This window comes from Wyeomyia smithii, chromosome 1 (assembly GCF_029784165.1).
Source record: "Wyeomyia smithii strain HCP4-BCI-WySm-NY-G18 chromosome 1, ASM2978416v1, whole genome shotgun sequence".
NCBI lineage: Eukaryota > Metazoa > Arthropoda > Insecta > Diptera > Culicidae > Wyeomyia > Wyeomyia smithii.
Genome location: NC_073694.1, coordinates 29,693,114 through 29,711,107, shown reverse-complemented (window position 1 = coordinate 29,711,107; position 17,994 = coordinate 29,693,114). Strand labels below are relative to the sequence as shown.

Below are 17,994 nucleotides of genomic sequence, written 5' to 3'. Positions count from 1 at the left end.
GACAAGCCCCAACAATTACAATACAATTACAATACAACTACAATTACAATCCATACATTTTTGTACGGAAATTTAAGATAAATAATAGTAAACGGAAAATAAAACTTTTGGAATCGCAAGTCAAAGAAACTATTTTGAAATTTTCAGCTGTTCACTTTCTAAATAAGGTCGTTTATAATATTATTTCACAAACATGTTTGAACTTGCGTCTGGTTTTATAATTCTTACAAGCTAGTTTTCTTCTATTAAACATTTTCGTCATCTGTGTCTGCGAATCGCATTTATTTTTTTTTTTCTATAATTGTTTACAACCGGATCAAAAAATCGCATAACCACTGTAAAACCGGCGCCTTCGGTTGCATTCTCAGCTCGCACGATCGACGCTACTGCACGCTTTGTTCGCACCCGCAGTTGCACTCCGTGGTTGTGCTGGGAACCAGAAGAAAGACATGAAAACTCATTTGCCTCCAAGACGGCCTACGAAGAGTGTGAGCCTCCATAACGGCAACGATCGTTCCTATCGTTAAAGATCGCGATTATTGTTCGCGCCGCCGCCGCCGTCTTCGAGTCTCGGGTCGCTGCGAGCTCCCACCCCGCAGCAGCATCGAAAGCCTACGATGGCGTAGGCGCCAAACAAATTTCGCTCGCGCTGATAACCGCTAGTATACACACGAAGACATCAACAGCCGGCTGCTTCTTGGTTGCTTGCTTACCACACCACCGCAACATTTATGAAAAGTGAGTGAGCGACGGTTCATTTGTGGCGAAATTGCCAACCCGTTCGCATCTGTTTTGTTGATCGCAGCGCGTCGTCTCCGCGTTCTCGGCAGGTGTTGTCGTCGTCGTTGGAGTGAAGTTGTGCCGGTGTTAGCAATCGTGTCGTTAGAAAACGAAAGTGGTTCTTCTCTTTGGCAAGTGTGGCCCCTTGTCTGGAGGACGTGTTGTGTGTGGTGCAACGGAAAATGCGGCTGCTACGGGCGGCCTTGGTGGCCCTGTTCTTAGCAGGAACGGAGCTCCTGGCAGCCCCACTGGCTGCCGACCGCGATCGGGATCGAATCGATCCACTCAACTCACAGGTTCGTTCGATTCGATGGCTCTCTCTCTCTCGTTGATCGAAAATCATAGTGAAGTATGCTCCACTTATCAACGCTGGGCATTGATTTTATGCGCGAATGAACGATGTTGTGAAATGTTGACGATTGATCGTTTCGAAGTGTGTGGTTGGTAATGAATTGTGAAGAAAAGTGCGCTCTGTTGAAAAAATGTGTGTCATAGAATTTTGCCATCTTCGGCTGTTTGGCGTCAATCATCCCAGGGTGAATTGGCATGCATAATTGCAGAATAATAATTAATCAACAACACGGACTTCACTGCTGTTTGCCATATGGCGGCTGAGGTTTATTAGCACTCCTTTTAAACCAAGTTTTGACGCACAGTTGCGTACAGCTGAACAGCTGCGTAAAGGCGTTTAATCAGCCGGTGTCCATACCTAGAGAGGTTGTGCGCACTAGCGAAGGCGTCACCATATCAAAAATCAGGAATTTATACACCTAGCGGTGTGACATTGTTCTACGTTATAATAATAATAATTGTTATAATTTATCAAAATTCATCTGACAGAGTGTGTGTCTTAATGAAAAACTTAATACTAATGTCAATAAACTATCACAAAAGGTTACCTAACGCGAATTCTATTTTTAAAAGCTGTGCCAGTTATATTAAAATCGAACGCATCTGCTACTGTGTTAAAGCTGGCCGACATAAAGCGTATTGGGTCGAATTGACCATATTGTGCGTTGCGTTGAGGCAGGTTCAACAGGGATCTTGGTCTGAGAGATCGTTCAGGGGCATATATATCCTGGTGGCCGAGGATTTCCGGAGCGTCGATTTCATTTAAAAGAACTTTACCAATGAATACAGCTTGCGCCTCGAATCGTATCTGCTCAAGAGTTTGCATTCCTAAAAGCCGACAGCGATCAGTGTAGGCTGGCAGATTTGAGGAATTACGCCAAGGGAGGAATCTTAGCGCATATCGTACAAATTTACGTTGTACGGATTCAATTCTGGCAATCCAGGAGTTGTGGAATGGACACCATACAACGGAGCAGAATTCTAAGATAGACCGCACTAGAGAGAAATAGAGCGATCTGAGACAAAACGGATCACGAAACTCGTTGGCTATCTTAAACATGAATCCGAGTTGTCGATTAGCTTTAGCGATGATCTCGTTGTAGTGCAGTTTGAAAGATAGCGCAGTATCCAAAATAACTCCTAGGTCTCAAATTTGTGTCACTCTAGATAGAGGCTGACCGGACATAGTATAATCAAATAAGATTGGCTTCCTTGTCCGATAGAAGGAGATGACACTACATTTCTGAACGCTTACAGAAAGAAGGTTTCTAGAGCACCATAGGCTGAAAATATTCACCACTTGTTGGAGCTCAACGCAGTCCGCATAATTTCTCACGACTTTAAAGAGTTTTACATCATCGGCGTACAATTTACGGCAACCTTCCGGAAGTAACAAAGAAATGTCATTGATGAATATCATGAAGTGTAGCGGTTCTAGGTTGCTACCCTGGAGTCCCGCAGAGACATTCGTGAGCTGTGCAGAAAACTCACTTCCTATCTTCACACAGAGTGTTCGATTCATCAAGTAGGAACCAAGCCATTGCACGAGAATAGATGAAACTCCAAGTTTTCCAAGTTTAGCCAAAAGTATCCTGTGGTCTACTTGATCGAACGCCGCTTTCAGATCGGTGTATACTGCATCTATTTGAGCACCGTTACTCATATTTCTCAAGCAAGTTGAAGAGAATTCGGCTAAATTAGTCGTAATAGAGCGTTTCGGGTAAAAACCATGTTGGTCCGACGTGATGTAATGTTTGCAGCTGCCGAATAGGGCGTCGTTTACGATTATTTCCATTACCTTAGAGAATGCCCAGAGAGATGTGATGCCTCTGTAGTTTTTCACGTCACGTCTATCACCTTTCTTATACACGGGAAACATAATGGAGGATTTTCAACTGGAGGGAAACACGCGTTGTCGAAGAGATATATTGAACTGCAGGCATAGCGGATGAATAAGGACAGAGGCACATCGTTTCAGAACGCATGACGGAATTCCAGCAGGGCCAACAGCGAAGGATGATTTCAGTTTATCAATGGCAGTAGTAATGTGACGGCTTGTTATTTCAAGCAGATTGAAATCAATAACATCTCTAGGAAGGTAACTTAAAGCAGTATCAACCTGGGCATCGGAAGCAGTATGCTCATGAAAATTGTGCTGAAAGCTACGGGCAAACAGAGTACATTTTTCAAGCAATGTGCTGCCGTGACAATCACCAAGAAACATATCTACTGGTAAACCATCTTCTTTACGCTTAGAATTCACGAACGACCAAAATAATCGTGGATTCCGTCTGAGGTTACCCTGCATCCTGGAGGTGTACCGTTTGTAAAGGAAGCGGTTATATTTTCTGTATAACTTGCTGATTTCATTGAATCGATGCTTCGAAATTGGACAACGCGCTTTACAATAATGTCGCAACGCCGTGGAACGCTGTTTCTTGAGATGCCGAAGACGAGGATTAGACCAAGCGGGTTTTCTTAGAGGTCTTCGCGGAGGAACAATACGGTAGATTGCTGAGTTGATAGCACAGTTAAAGTACTCAACCGCATCATTTATAGGTGGGGAGGATTCCAAGAATTGCCAATCGATGCGAGAGAAAGCAATACTTAACGACTCAAAATCAGCTCTACAAAAATCATGACATGGAACGTCACCAATGTCCTCAAATTGTACGGGTGCAGTGACATCTATCGTTATATCTAATGCAGGGTGATTCGTATCAAGCGGCAGTAAGGACTCACTCGCTTCAGTGAGTTCACATGAAGTGGCGTCATTCACTAGCACCAGATCTAGTAAACGATCGTAGTCGTTAGTAGCGTGGTTCACTGGGGTCAGGTTGTTCAAACTAAACCAGTCTAGCAAAGCGAAACAGGCAACAGATATCCGTGAATGAATCAGATCAATTGAAGGAATGCCATCGCTCCCACGTTTCCAAATTACGCCCGGCTGATTGTAGTCTCCAAATAGAAACGATAGATCATTTTGGTCTAAGCGAGAGGTTACGGAGCTGATAGAGTTGATATGGTTTTCGACAGCGGTCATATCGGATCTACGATCGGGAGGAAGATAGACTACTCCCAAACTAATGCTGCGAGTTGGCATTGAGATTCTAATCCAGAGTTGTTCAATGGTGTCACTTATTGGAGCCGGGTCAACACAGCTATTAAGGCGTTTAGATACAGCTATCAGTACACCACCACCACGCGACTTGCAGCTGTTATGACGAGTACGGTCGCAGCGATAGACAGTGAATAAACTGCCAAAAAGTTGTGCGGAGTCAATACGAACGTCGAGCCAGGTCTCGGTTAATACAATAATGTGGTCACATTCAGTAGCCGTCAAGAAAAAGTCGTCAGTTTTGGTACGAAGTCCACGAACATTTTGGTAGTAAATCCGAAGTCCAGAGGAATGGTTATCAGCCGCAAGGCTAGGTTCTGCGAACACAGGCGGCGGGACGTCAAGTTGACGAAGACTGAAAGTGCAGTACGGATCAGCGGAGGGAACTGAAGTTATGAAGTTGTACTTGCCGTGAGTAGCGTTTTGGAAGTCTCGTTCCCCGCTACCGCCCGTAGGACCGGGATGACTGATGTACGCAGGCAGGAAAGGCTCGACTACGGCGGGGGGGTCGGAGACTTCCATAGTACGTGAGCTAGTGCATCTCAGTGTTCCGCTAGTAGGTAGTGCAGTGTCGGGTGAAAAGTCGGCAGGTGGTAAACTGGAACACGGAAGCTGATCAGGTATGGAAGAGTTGCTAAGAATCGTATACTTGCCTGAGGATAAAAGTTGAGAGGCCCCTTCCTCAAACTCGAGCGCAGCGCCAGAACGACTCTGATGGCGGGAAACATAATTTCGTCGAAGTATAAACTGCGGGACTGGATCGAGCGGGTTGGGGTCTCCCATGGTGCGACAGGGAATGGGAATCCTGGATTAACAAATTCCGGATAAGGGTGTTGAAGGCAGGTGAGACCCCGGAACGGGCAGCACCGTGATGGAAGATGTATTCAAGCGAGGTATCCAAACGTTTTTTGAATCGTCCTCAAATTCACGAAACAAAACTCCTTTCGGCCAGGTATCGGAGCGAAGCGCGATTTCTTTGAAGGGTTGGATCCATCCCAATTTTGTATAAGATAAAGCTCATTTTGCTTATATCAGCCCCTTTTTTCACCAGTGGTACTACTTTTACAGGACCATGACATTTCAAACTGTCTTTAACCAATTTTTCGATTGATTCCGGTTTGACACTGGGGTGAATACGTGAGAGATATAACCAAAACTGCTCAACTGGCTCCGGAACGGTCAGGATCTCGGTCGAAACATTGCCATCACTTACCGCTCTGGTACCTCCAATGAGTGGTTTAATGATTGGTGAACCTTCGTCACGACGCCGTTTCTGAGGTGGTGGACGACTGTAGTCACCGGGTCCGATGTTTGCAGGGAGAGATGCGATTCGTTTCGACAATTGAACAATCTGCTGACCCTGCTTGGCTAATTCGTTTTTGAGTTCAGCTTGTGCGATTACCTGACGCTCTGTTATAGAATTAATCGCACTACCAAACGAAGAGATTGCAGATTTGAATTGCGCACATTTCATCAGTTTAGCGCACTCATTCCTGTTATCGTAACATTCCTATTAATACTATGATGGGTTTTGGCTCATGTGAGATCCAATCAATCAATCAATCCAAATTCCAGTGCCAACCCAGCCCAAGTGTACCTATTGACAGTCATCGTGAAAAGTTAAACGAACTAGAAATTGCGGATGTTCGAAGTTAAACGTGAGTGGGTGGGAGCCACCGAAATATGCGGAATTAAAACGTCTTCACTTTTGTTATTCCCTTTCAAGATTGATGCTTTAATGACAGTGTTCATCAGTTTTGTACCGCAAGTTTGCCCAGTTGAGGTTGATGGATATAGGGTAAGGAACGGCTTAAGCAGTAGCGCCTATTTTAATCAGTCGTTTTCTGATAGAGAAAACGATAGCGAACAGATTGATATACTACTGTTTGAGTTTCACCCAGCACATTCCGAGTATTTCGTCTGAATACACAGGCGGTTCCTAAAGCTGCTTAAAATATGTTCCCTAGCCTACCTCAACATTGTTATTACCGATTCAACTTCTGTTGGATAGTTTACAATATCATTTTGGCTCGTGGCGGAATCCACAGATTTGCACGAATGCAATTGTCTATCTATTTCACCTCGAATTATGTTCCGTTTGACCTCATTCAGAAACTTTTTATAGTGATTACTATACCTTTCTAGGAGAAACGCAAAAATACGCAAAAGGACAGCGCCACGCAGAGAAAACTTAAGCATAATTTCTTGCTTGCCCAACACTTCTCCAATTTTGTGCGTTCGTGGTTCGTGTATTTCACAATAATCTGGGAGCGTCTTAATCGTCCCACAATTAATCAACTTCGAGCGAATCCATCACACAGGTCGCGAATGACGGTGGCGTAATGCGTTGTCCTCTGTCGTCGCTTTTGTAAAAGTCCGGGATGACACAGTATGTCTTTTATCACGCGATGACGGATTTACGATCGAGTGACACCACGCTGGGACTGTTGTTTCTGTTATCCGTGGAAGGTTCGCCGATGTGTCCAACTGCGAGCGTGGACGCAGTTGTAGGTCAAGTTGACATCGAGTGCCTTCTCGGGAGTGTGTTTTGTGTTTTGCGGTGATTCCATTGACGAAAGCATAATATATGATGCCACTTCACTTATGTTGGCCAACAGAAATCGAAATTAAACTCAAATCAGTCCAAAATCTTCGCTGGATAGTATAGTAAGGCAGCACTAAAATCTGTTTCATCTTCACTGACCCAGCAATCTGATTATCTAAGATAGATAACTGGTTTAAGATCAGATGTTGATGTTGATGTTATGGTGAAAGAATCATAATCGTTAACGAACTGCACCAGCATTGAATAAATCGTACGCTCAGCGGGAAACTATTTCATGAAAGCCAGGCTTTGTCAACAAATCCATCTGAGATAGCAAAACCGGTTCGTCTACTCCAGCCAAAGTGCGAGTGCCGTTGGTCCAGTTTTCGCGCGAAACAGCAACGTCCCTTGACCGGTGCGTCACCCTTCTGGCTGGCTCTTCACTAAACGTACGCAGCAAAAAACTGAATTAGAGACAAGCAAAATAATTATTATAACTGTTATATAATAATGAGGGTTGTGGATCTTATTTTTGGTCGTACTAAGGACACGCTTTTTGTGATCACATTGATACAAGAAGCTGGAATATTTTTAACGATTATGCTCTAAAACGTGCTTGCATTTTGATCAAAACCGTTTGATTCAATGAAAAAAACCTTGTCTCAAATTATCCCCTTGAGGTACTAAGCTGGCCTAACAAACCAGTCGTCGTGAGTTCAAGTCTCGGCTCGGGAAAGATTGTTAGTGTCAGTAGGATTGTAGCGCTAGCCCCGCAATTGTCCTGTACACTAAAACAGTTGGCTGCGAAGTCTGTGTATAAATAAAACAGAAGGTCGAATTTTGCTTGTCCGCTCGAACGCTAAAAATAGTGATTTACTAGAATATAATAGAACCGACAAATATTCATGGTGATTTGCGTTCTTCATAGGTGATTGAGAAATAATGGGAATAAAATCAGCAAAAATATGAAAGACCAAGCAACGGGTGACAACTAAGATTCATTAGTAACTGAAAAAATAAACGAACATTCGAGAAAGGTTCGTTAGCGGTTCTTCGGCGAAACTTTTTCATGATATCGGAACAAGAGCGGTGTACAGCCTTCATGTTGACTTTAAGAAGGCATATCGATTCTAGCAACCCACTCTTTTCAGTTTGTTGTATTTCAGTTATTTTTGAACCACGTAGAGCTCAACATTTGAAATACATCTTCGACTGAGGCAGATTCTTTGGGTTGCGAATATTGGGTACAAATGGGGTCGATAATTGTTTAGGAGCGTTTGTGTTTTTTTTTTCACGTAATGTGATGACGCTTTATCTGGCAAAAACAACTACCTTCCATCGACATAGTATTTGTGAAGAAATGGACACAAAATTTTCTTCCAATATTCGTTCTGACATGCATCTTTATTGATAACCAAACCACTGGATTTGGAGCATGATTTGAACAAGAAAAACGAAGCCTATTTTTGTTTATTATTTCGGTCGGTTGAGGTTTGTAGAAAACTGTACACAGTTGAAGCCAGAAGATTTTTGTCTTAAATTGATTCACCGTATACTTTTTGCCAATTTTTAGGCAATTTAGTTAGAAAGGTACAATGCGCTTGCACAATGCTTCTTGTTTCGACTCCGTTTTGAACAGAACTGAGCATGCATAAACGGAACCAAAATACTGAAATAGAGAGGAGAGAGGGCATAAATATACATTCTCTTATTTCTCTCTATGCGTGTTTGTTGTGGAGTAAAATAGTCTCAAAAAATCCTAAATTTAAGTTGTAACTCGTTATTTTCTACGTCGTACTGGAGCAGATAGAAAAGTGAAATTTTCGATCGATGCTTTGGCAATATGAATGAAAAATAGGATTTATGTACGATTTTTATCTGGATGAACTGAACACGTTGAGTTGTTCACGTACAAGGCATTAGGATATCAATAGTATTTGGCTGTGATAAATGAAATCAGAGATATTGCCAATGTTTTCTGTTCAATATGACAAAAACTGGCGATTATGACCAAATAGCAATCTACCCCATATTTTTTTTAATTGTGTAAAATTTCTGTGACTTTCCAAGTCATTTGATTGGATTATTTTACCAGGAAGTGATAAAATAATCAAATCACATGACATGTAAAGTCACAGAAATACGATTTTAACAACGTTGCAAATTTTTACAACAAGGAAATAATAAAAAAACATCAAAAATAAATATGATTGACGCGATTATGAAAAAGCGCATTAAAAATAATAAGTCTGAAAAAATCATAATCTAAATAATCTGTTAAAGACAAACTGCATCACCCCGTAAAGTTTAGCATCACCCAAAATGTATAGATTTATGTAACTCTATCTCGTAACTCCGACAACCTAAAGAGTTGTGGTCTTCAGCAAAGTTGTTCAGGAAATCAAGGGCTTCTGGTCAACGGACAGTATGCATTAGGAATGTAACCAAAACGCGGCCCAAATGTGTTTGAAGTTTTGAGCATTTTGATCTTGATCTTGATTTTATCTTGAAAATTCCACCAGAATTGAGGTCTTCAGCAAAGTTGTTCACGAAGTCGAAGGCTTTTTGTTGACCCGATCGGAATTCTACCAAAACGTGGCGCTTGTATGCATGAAAGTCTGTACTCCAGACACCATTTTGAATTTCATTATGATAACTTCTGAAAAACAACCGAATATCACCAAAAATCACCCAATATGGCTATTTCTGTAAACTAAAAATAGATAGATACCAATCAAAATACAACACTGATAGAACGGACACGTAAACGGGACCAGACAACAACACTTATTGCTTTTACTTAATATTAAGGATAAATTATGAAATTTACCTTTTTAGAGTCGACCGGTTTCGAGCATTTTTATACTCATCTACAGGACGAGGCCCGATGTCCGACTGATAACAAATGTTTTTTGCTACAGCTTCCCAGTTTCAGAGAGATGGGGAGCTCCGTACTCTCTTTCTAGCTAGGTTGAAGAGAGGTGAAATAATTGGTGCGTCATCTTCGTTCATTAAAGGCTCCTCCGCGTTAGCAATGTACATTGATTCCCATGCATTCAGCAGAGAAACCCTCTGGACGGTTTTAATTAGCATCGCACTCTCCCAGTCGATATCATGGTGTAGACTGGACGTGTGTGCGGCTACACTTGAAACGTTGATTTTATTGTTTTTAACTGCATGTTTATGCTCTCTTAAACGGGTTTTGAATTTTCGGCGAGTTAGTCAGGCAGTTGGTTGGTCGTCTCACACCCAACGATGCCAGATTGAAAGCCTACATTCAAAATATTTTTCACGTTATAGTTACCGGAAAAGTTACGTGAATATTTTCCACTATCGTTTTCTAGTAGATTCTAGGTGATTGGCATTTGAGTTCATCATGACCTGGTGAGATGAATTATCCTTTGAAACTTATTCAGTAGATGCATGCATTTCATGTGAGTTTCACGTAGAATTCATCTACTGATTAACGACGAATTTGAATACCTGAGTGATTCATTACGCAACATATTTTGATTATTTCTAAAACCCGTTTCCTAGCTCATAAAAATTAGAGAAATAAATGAAAATTGTACATTTCGTAAAACGTGATTGCTATCAGATATCACTCAGGTATGCAAATTCGTAAATGAATAAAACAACATAAAAACTAATAAATATTACGACATTCCCGGGGATTGTTATTGTCCGCTGCAGCTGTTTTCATTCAGGTAACTCTTCCACCAACTGAAGCTGTGTGAAACCTGTAAGCTCAAGTCTCGAGTTTATTAGGATTTTTCGAAAATTCACTTATTTGCAAGCCTCCATAAATTCTGTTTTATGTTCAGAATCAGACAACAGCTTCGCCATTTCGATTTCTGGCTATTTTCGCACAGAAAATTCGTGTGATACATGCTGTTTGACGTTGTCAAGTTCACGTAGATGGTACGTGACTAACCATGATATGCAAAAGATTTTCACGTAGATGTTATGTTTGTCACATAAATCATGCAAAATGACAGAAAATGAACAAGTATAGGAACTTTCACGTAACGATAATGTGAAAAATATATTGAGTGTACGTTGAAGAAATCCATTTTTGTGACGACAACGTGAAGACATTGGAGAAAACATGTGAAGACATTGAAAAATATGTGAACGAACCGAATGTTGAATTAGTGCATTAGTGGTGACTTTTTTTTTTTTTTGCTCGACAGTTTTCGATTTGCCGGAAAGTTTTTTCAGCCTTCGGGCTTCGAGTATAGGAAGACATTTTTTCGCGGACCATGGACTTAAAAAAAACTACCTGGCATCCCTGCTCTCACACCAGATCGCGGTAAACAAGTGTGTTCAAGTGTTCTAGAAAATAAGCAAAAATCATGCACTCACTGACGTCAGATATCGTTACTGTGAAGCATTCTCAGCTGTCAAAATTCCGTTTGGTAAAGAGGGCAAAATTCCGTGAACCTCTTTTCTTTTCAACTGCGTACCACGCTTTACAAAAGCAAACAGATGCGCACTGTTTGGGTCTGTTTCAACGTTCGATTCGCTACGGTGCGTGTTCATTTGTTCGACACTTCTGTTCGAGTCGGTCCTGTGCTGTGGATTATTGCCTGCAGTAAAGAGTGCCGTTTATAGCACCGTTCAGCAGCTGCTGAAACAATAAGTTGCAGATAAGCAGTAAAAGTATCATTCTTATGAGCGGATATTGAAGGTAGTTTTTTTTATTTTTTTCTACAGTTTCGATTTTTATTTTGGTTTGCGAATTGGAATCTGTCGTCCAATATGGACCAAGAAGAAATCGATTCCTGCAATTCCAGAGGCGGAATCTCGATCGATCCTCCGTCCAATCCAGGCGTGTGGTCAAGGTACCGCGGGTCGGAAAAATAGCTTCAGAAGACCTCATCCATCGGGTAAAGCGATACCCGGAAGGATATCCGGGCCCCTGCATTGTGTTTTTCCGGCCCACAGTAAATGCATTGAATGCAATGCATATTTGTGAGGATCTGGCCTGGTTTTGAGCCATCACCGAGATTACTAAAGTGCACCCAAATAAACTTCGCATTTTAGTGTCGAGCCTCAAGCAGGTAAACGAGTTAGCTGTTTATAAGCTTTTCACGCTGGAGAACCCATGTATATTCCAGCTCACGCAGCACAATGGTCGGAATAGGTAGTTTAACGAACTCAATTCATTTGTGCTTAAACGGTTGAATGTTCAAAAAATTTTTCCACAAAACTATAACGGAAATGTTGATAAGAAAATTTTTTGATCGTGGCCTACTATCCTAAAAATAAAAAAAAACTAACTTTTAATACAGCGAAGATACATGAACAGTTTCTTCAGCAAAGTTGTAGATCTTTTCAAAATATGAAACTCTGCAGAAGATATTAAATTTCTATGACGTCCATGTATTGAGATACGAAGCATTTTCGCTGTCAACCCCCTAAATTTAGTTTTTCAAGCATAACTTTTTAAATACTTTTTTTCATGAACATAATATTCTAGACAAATATGACCAACATAAAAATACACGTTTCTTTCTAAGACAGCATGTTGCTACAACCGTTCTGTACTAAGTTGAAACATTTTTTTCATTAAATTATTTCGCAGATTTAAATGCGTATAAGGGAGAAAGAGGCAAACCAGAGCACATCACTAAACACTTTTTTAAAGCTTAGACCTAGTACTATAAGCTAGATAAACTTTGATAAACGCAGCAACTACGTGATTAATGAACGATGATTTGTGAATTTATGGAAGAGATAACTAGCAATACTTTCAAAATTAGTGAGAACACTTCTTAGGTATATTTAGTTATTGAAAGGTGTATCCATCAGTCATTCGACATGAGTAAAATGAACACATAACAGCAATGTTTATTGTTAATTATTTATTTCATCTTAATCTGTCTCGTTTTCACTATCTGTGAAATCTAATATAAACTTACCATCTTTTGAAAATTCTTGATGCTTCTTTTGCGGTTTGACTCTTATTTACGAATACAGGAGTATTTTATCTACTATCATCAACTGTCGGAATCGCAATTCACTGCAACAAAGGATTTGCAGGCAGATAGTGGGTTTTCTTGACCTAATATAAGAAACTTTCACATTGTAAAATTCAATACTTGATATTACATACTGTTTACCTTGCAACTTCTCAAACGACGCAGAAACGAGTCTCTTTTTAAGTTCTTGCATGGCAATTATTGACAAATAATGAGCAAAAGAGATCGTAGAAGTAACGCGTGTGAATAAATCGATAGAGAACTAAGAAAAACTAAGAAAGGGCACTTGAAATATTTTTTACCCATTAATGGATAAAAGAATGACCCTGCTTTTTCTCTAAGAATATGTCTTCCTAATGCGCTTAATTTTACCTATTTCTTATTTTTTCATTCACCCATTTTTGGACCGTGTACAGCTACTCATATCTCTCTGTTTGAATATTATCTCCTCCAAAAAGTATCTTCCCTAATTTTGAAAGTATTGAGAGTTATCTCTTCCATAAGCTCACAAATCATCGTTCATTAATCAGGTAATTGGTGCATTTTTGTATAGAAAACCCCAGAAACATATTTATGTATTTATGTATTGTCAAGTATTAAAATTTAACTAGCCTTTAGAACAAGGTCTAAGCATTAAAAAAAGTAATTGATGATGTGCACTGGTTTGTCTCTTTCTCCCCTATATGCATTCAAATCTGCAAAATGATCTAATAAAAAACGCTCTAACTTAGTATAGAACGATTGTAGCAACATGTTGTCTTCGCAAGAAACCTGTATTTTTATGTTGGTCATGTTTGTCTATAACATTATTGTCATGATAAAAAGTATTTTGGAAGTTATGCCCGAAAAACTAAATTTGATGGGATTGACAGCGAAAATGCTTCGTATTTCAATAAATAAACGTCAAAGAAATGTAAAATCTTCAGCAAAGTTTCATATTTTGTAAAGTTCTACAAATTTGCTGAAGAAACTGTTCATGTATCTTTGCTGTATCAAAATTCATGTTTTTTTTATTTTTATAATAGTACAGTAAAGTCTTTTTTTACACGGTTTTATTTTACACGTTTTTTTTTCAAGACGATTTTCCAAATAACGCGATTTTTTACGTCGTTTTCTCAAATAACGCGGTTTTTTTACACGGTTTTTTTTGCACGATTTTTCGTCTTCGCGTAAAATTGTCACAGTAAGTAATAGTAACGGTAACAGGATATAGTAGTTTCATTTTTACACGGTTTCATTTTACACGGTTCTGTTTTACGACGTTTTCCCAAATAACGCGGTTTTTTTCACACGGTTTTTTGGCACGGTACAACACAGTGAACAATTCTTATGAACATTGTCTTTGGCTTGCATCAACCGTTTAAGCACAAATGAATTAAGTTCGTTAAATTGCCTTTTCCGACCATTGCGCAGTAGGTATGGTCAGTGATTCGAATCTGACCATCGAAGACCTGTTGGTGGCTGGAACAGGCCGTTTCAAGGATTCCAGTCTTCAACCGGTAAAGACACTCGATTGCAAGCTATTGTACTCAGTATGTCTTGACAACTACCACAATTTCAAGCAACTGGGTCATACGGCCACCCACTGCCGCAATAAGACGAGATGTGGTAAATGCGGAAAGCAAAATACGGTTAACACCTGAGATAAGGAGACTGAAAAGTGCCAAGACAAACTTATCCGGTCTCTAAAAAAGCACTCTGGTGGCCGCTGTCACCACCAAACTAGTTTCTCCTAATCTTTGAGAGGTATTATCGACTGATGATTTGGAGAACCTTTCGTTACTGAGCATAGGAAGTCTAGGAAGAGAAAAAACTTTTCCTCTCCTGAACTTCCTAGGAAAGGTAAAAAAAGGTCTCCATCTGGAATGGCAAATATTCCAAAACAAAAAATTGATTTTGTTCAATGAGTTTCTGGAGCAAAACATTGTACCGCAGGATTGGAGGCAAGTGAAGGTAATCGCCATCCAAAAAAAAAACCAGAAAAACCAGCCTATGATCACAACTCTTATAGGCCGATTCGAATGCTATCCTGTATCCGGTAATTGAAAAAAAATATGATACTTTGTCGTTCAGATCATTAGGTCGAATTAAACGGTCTACTATAGGATATTCAATTTGACTTCCGCCATGCCAAAGGGGCGAATGATTGCCTTGCGTGGCTTTCAACAGATATTCAGCTGGCGTATTCTTGCTAAGCACAAATGGCGTCTGCGTTCTTGGACATTAAGCTTTCGATTCCATGTCTATTGACAGACTTCAGGATTTTCTTCAATTTTAAACAATTTTTTGCACAAATTTGTTGTCCAAAAAGCATATGCATTTAACGCATAGCGATTTGGCAGTCTATCGTTTTAGCTACATTGGTTTTTCTCAGGACTTAAGCTGCCTTCTTTACAACTTTTATGCAAATGACATTCTTGATAAGATAACTTGCAGACGACAGCGTGTTCTCTGTTACAGGAGCCGAGCTGTCGATTTGCAAGGACCGTTGTAGGATACCTTGGATAATTTGTCTACTTGGGCCTTACAGTTAGGTATTGAATTCACTGCGGAGAAGGCTGAGATAGTAGGTTTTTCTAGGAAGCATGAACCTGCTCAGCTCCCTTTACAGTTAATGGGTGAAACGATCTCTCAGGTTTTGGTATATAAATATCTTGGTGTCTGGTTCGACTCGAAAGGCAGCTGGGGTTGTCACGTTAGGTATCTGAAAAGAAATGTCAACAAATAATATATTTTCTTCGCACAATAACCGGCTCGTCATGAAGAGTCCACCCGAGAAATCGTTTCAGATTACTTTAGCATGGGTTTCTTCTCACTGCTCGATACCGGGCAATGAGAAAGTGGACTGTTTGGTTAAGATAGGTGCAACAAACAGTGAAATTTGCTACCTCTAGTGCGACAGAATTAAGGTTATTCGAAGTCGAACAAATGTACATTTGACGAGAAAATGATAACCGAATATCGCTAACGTCGAAGATGTGCTCCGTAAATGTTATCTTCGACAGTAAAAAAAAATCTGTATGTGTTGAATTGAAAATGAACTTTTGTTAGAAAAACAATAAACATGTTAAGTTTTAAGTTAAATTATTTATTCCTGTGAACAAAAAAAATTCAATGTTAAAAAAAAACTTATATTGAGTTCTTGACTGAAATAAGAGCAGTAGTACATGCTATGAGAACATTTCTCAAAAAAGGACTAATTTGATACTGAAACAGTCATAATTTGAACTTTACAAGCTTTTTAAATTTGTGATAAAGACAATAGAGTTCGCATTTGAGCCCACTTCTTTTCATTAATATTTTTATGTGTAAATGACATTGTCCTGAAAAAAATTCTAATCTAAGTAGACGACATGGAACTCTTTATGGAAATCAGCAACTCTACTGCGGAAAATTTATTTAAAATCTATCCGAAAACGATGCATTTTATACGCACTTCGTAACTTAAATTGGCCCTCATTTTCTTTTCTATGGCATGAAGCGACCTGCATATTAAGTACAGCATAAACTTAAGATATGCTGCGGATTTGCCAGTCTTACCTTTTTTTCTCAATAATATAATTTTAAATCGCATATATTCAGTTGCACTTCTAGCACAGTTTTACTTTTACAAACCCTCATGGTAACTGACAACATGAGAACTTTTGCACAGAAACGATACAGTACCATTGGCAATATTTAAAGAACAAATGAAAAACCGTCTAATACGCAATCGAAATAATGTTTGTCATGTGAGAAAAACATTGTTGTTATAGTATTGCTTTGAATAACTGAATAAATGAGTAATCTAATGGTTGCTAAGTACCTAGAGATAATAAAGTTGGTTATAAATCCACCAAGATGAATCCTGGTTTGATATATTTCTACCTACACGATTCATGTCATTCGTCAAAAGCACTATTGGAAGTTTTAACGACTACAGAAATGTCACTTTTTTTTCAGTTTAAGCACCTGGGCCTATTTATGTTTCATATTACCATTAGGTGAACATTTTTTAATGGTATGAATTGTTCGAAACCAGATTGTTTCGCAGCCGATTGGGAGTAATTTACCTATGTTTTTAATTCTATCTTGCTGAGGGTACGTGCTTCCTGCCATGAGATATCAATCAACAGTGAGAAACTCGTTAGGTTTGTACTCAAGCGTTTTAAAATTAAAACCAACACCGGTAAATAAGAAAACCAATCAGATGCGAATTAACCGATAAGTTTCGTTAATTATAAAGATTAAAAGAACAACCAAACTCGCTCTCGTAAGATAATTCACATAAAATAAGATCTTGTCAAATCACCGAGCGCAAAACTTTCTGAAGCTCTGATGATATTTTTCTTTTGCATTCGCTTTTAATTACTGTTTAGGTCACACCTTGGCTTGAGTACCATTGCAGAAAAAAACTTCAAGTCAAAGTGTTTAAACTTAAATCTTCGCTGCTTACGATCACAATCTCCAACATTATCACAACCGCTCTTACTGTTTTGGTCTTCAGTCTGACGAAACGTTTCAACTTTGACAGCATAAATGTCACTGCGCGCAAATCTTGCAAGCGACCGACGAGATTTTTTCTGCGCTCCCCGTCATATCCATTTGACAGGGCCAACAGCGGCTGTTTTTTTTTTTTTTTTTGTTCTCTGCCTCTGTATGATACAATTCCGCTTAGGTTGTAAAAAATTGACATTTTTTCGCGTAGGTATCATCCCACAATATGTTAATATGCGCGTAACGAAGCAAAACTAATTGCCACTTTCGTCGTATGCCCATATTTCGGTGGGTCTAATGGACACACCGTCTTTACTTTTTTAACCTGCCGGTTAATAATAAATCTCTTACCATTTCCACCGTAGGACTTCTTCAGCAGCACCGTCAACCGAACGAAACGAAAATCCAAAGCGCTCGCACTGGCAACCAACATGATCATGAACCGGCTGGAACAAGGCGGCGATCCGTATCAGTTCCGTACAGCACAACAGGAGGAGAGCTTCGACCGGCTATCACGTTCCCCAGCGGCGAATTCTCGCCAACGAACGCGCCAAGTGGACGATGAGGAGGACGTCGACGAAACGACTCCGTTCGGTGAGGGCGGCAAGGTCACCCTGCAGATCCCGGGGAAAGTGTTCGGAAGTGCAACGAACTTGTTTCTGACGGTGGCGAAGCTGTTTGGCGATTATATTACGGTAAATGCCGGTATAAATGGTTTGATGTTTTAATAGCTTTAATTG

General features: G+C 39.9%; 1 protein-coding gene across 1 annotated transcript in view; it reads left to right on the top strand.

The window, feature by feature from the left end:
• Positions 1 to 703: 703 nt before the first annotated feature.
• Positions 704 to 17,994, top strand: part of LOC129732210 (uncharacterized) — an 18,586-nt gene continuing 1,295 nt past the window's right edge. Inside the window, exons 1-2 of the mRNA XM_055692859.1 lie at positions 704 to 1,076; positions 17,620 to 17,949. Of these exons, the coding sequence (XP_055548834.1) occupies positions 963 to 1,076; positions 17,620 to 17,949 (444 nt within the window). The 5' untranslated portion in view covers positions 704 to 962. The remainder of the gene's footprint in view (positions 1,077 to 17,619; positions 17,950 to 17,994) is intronic.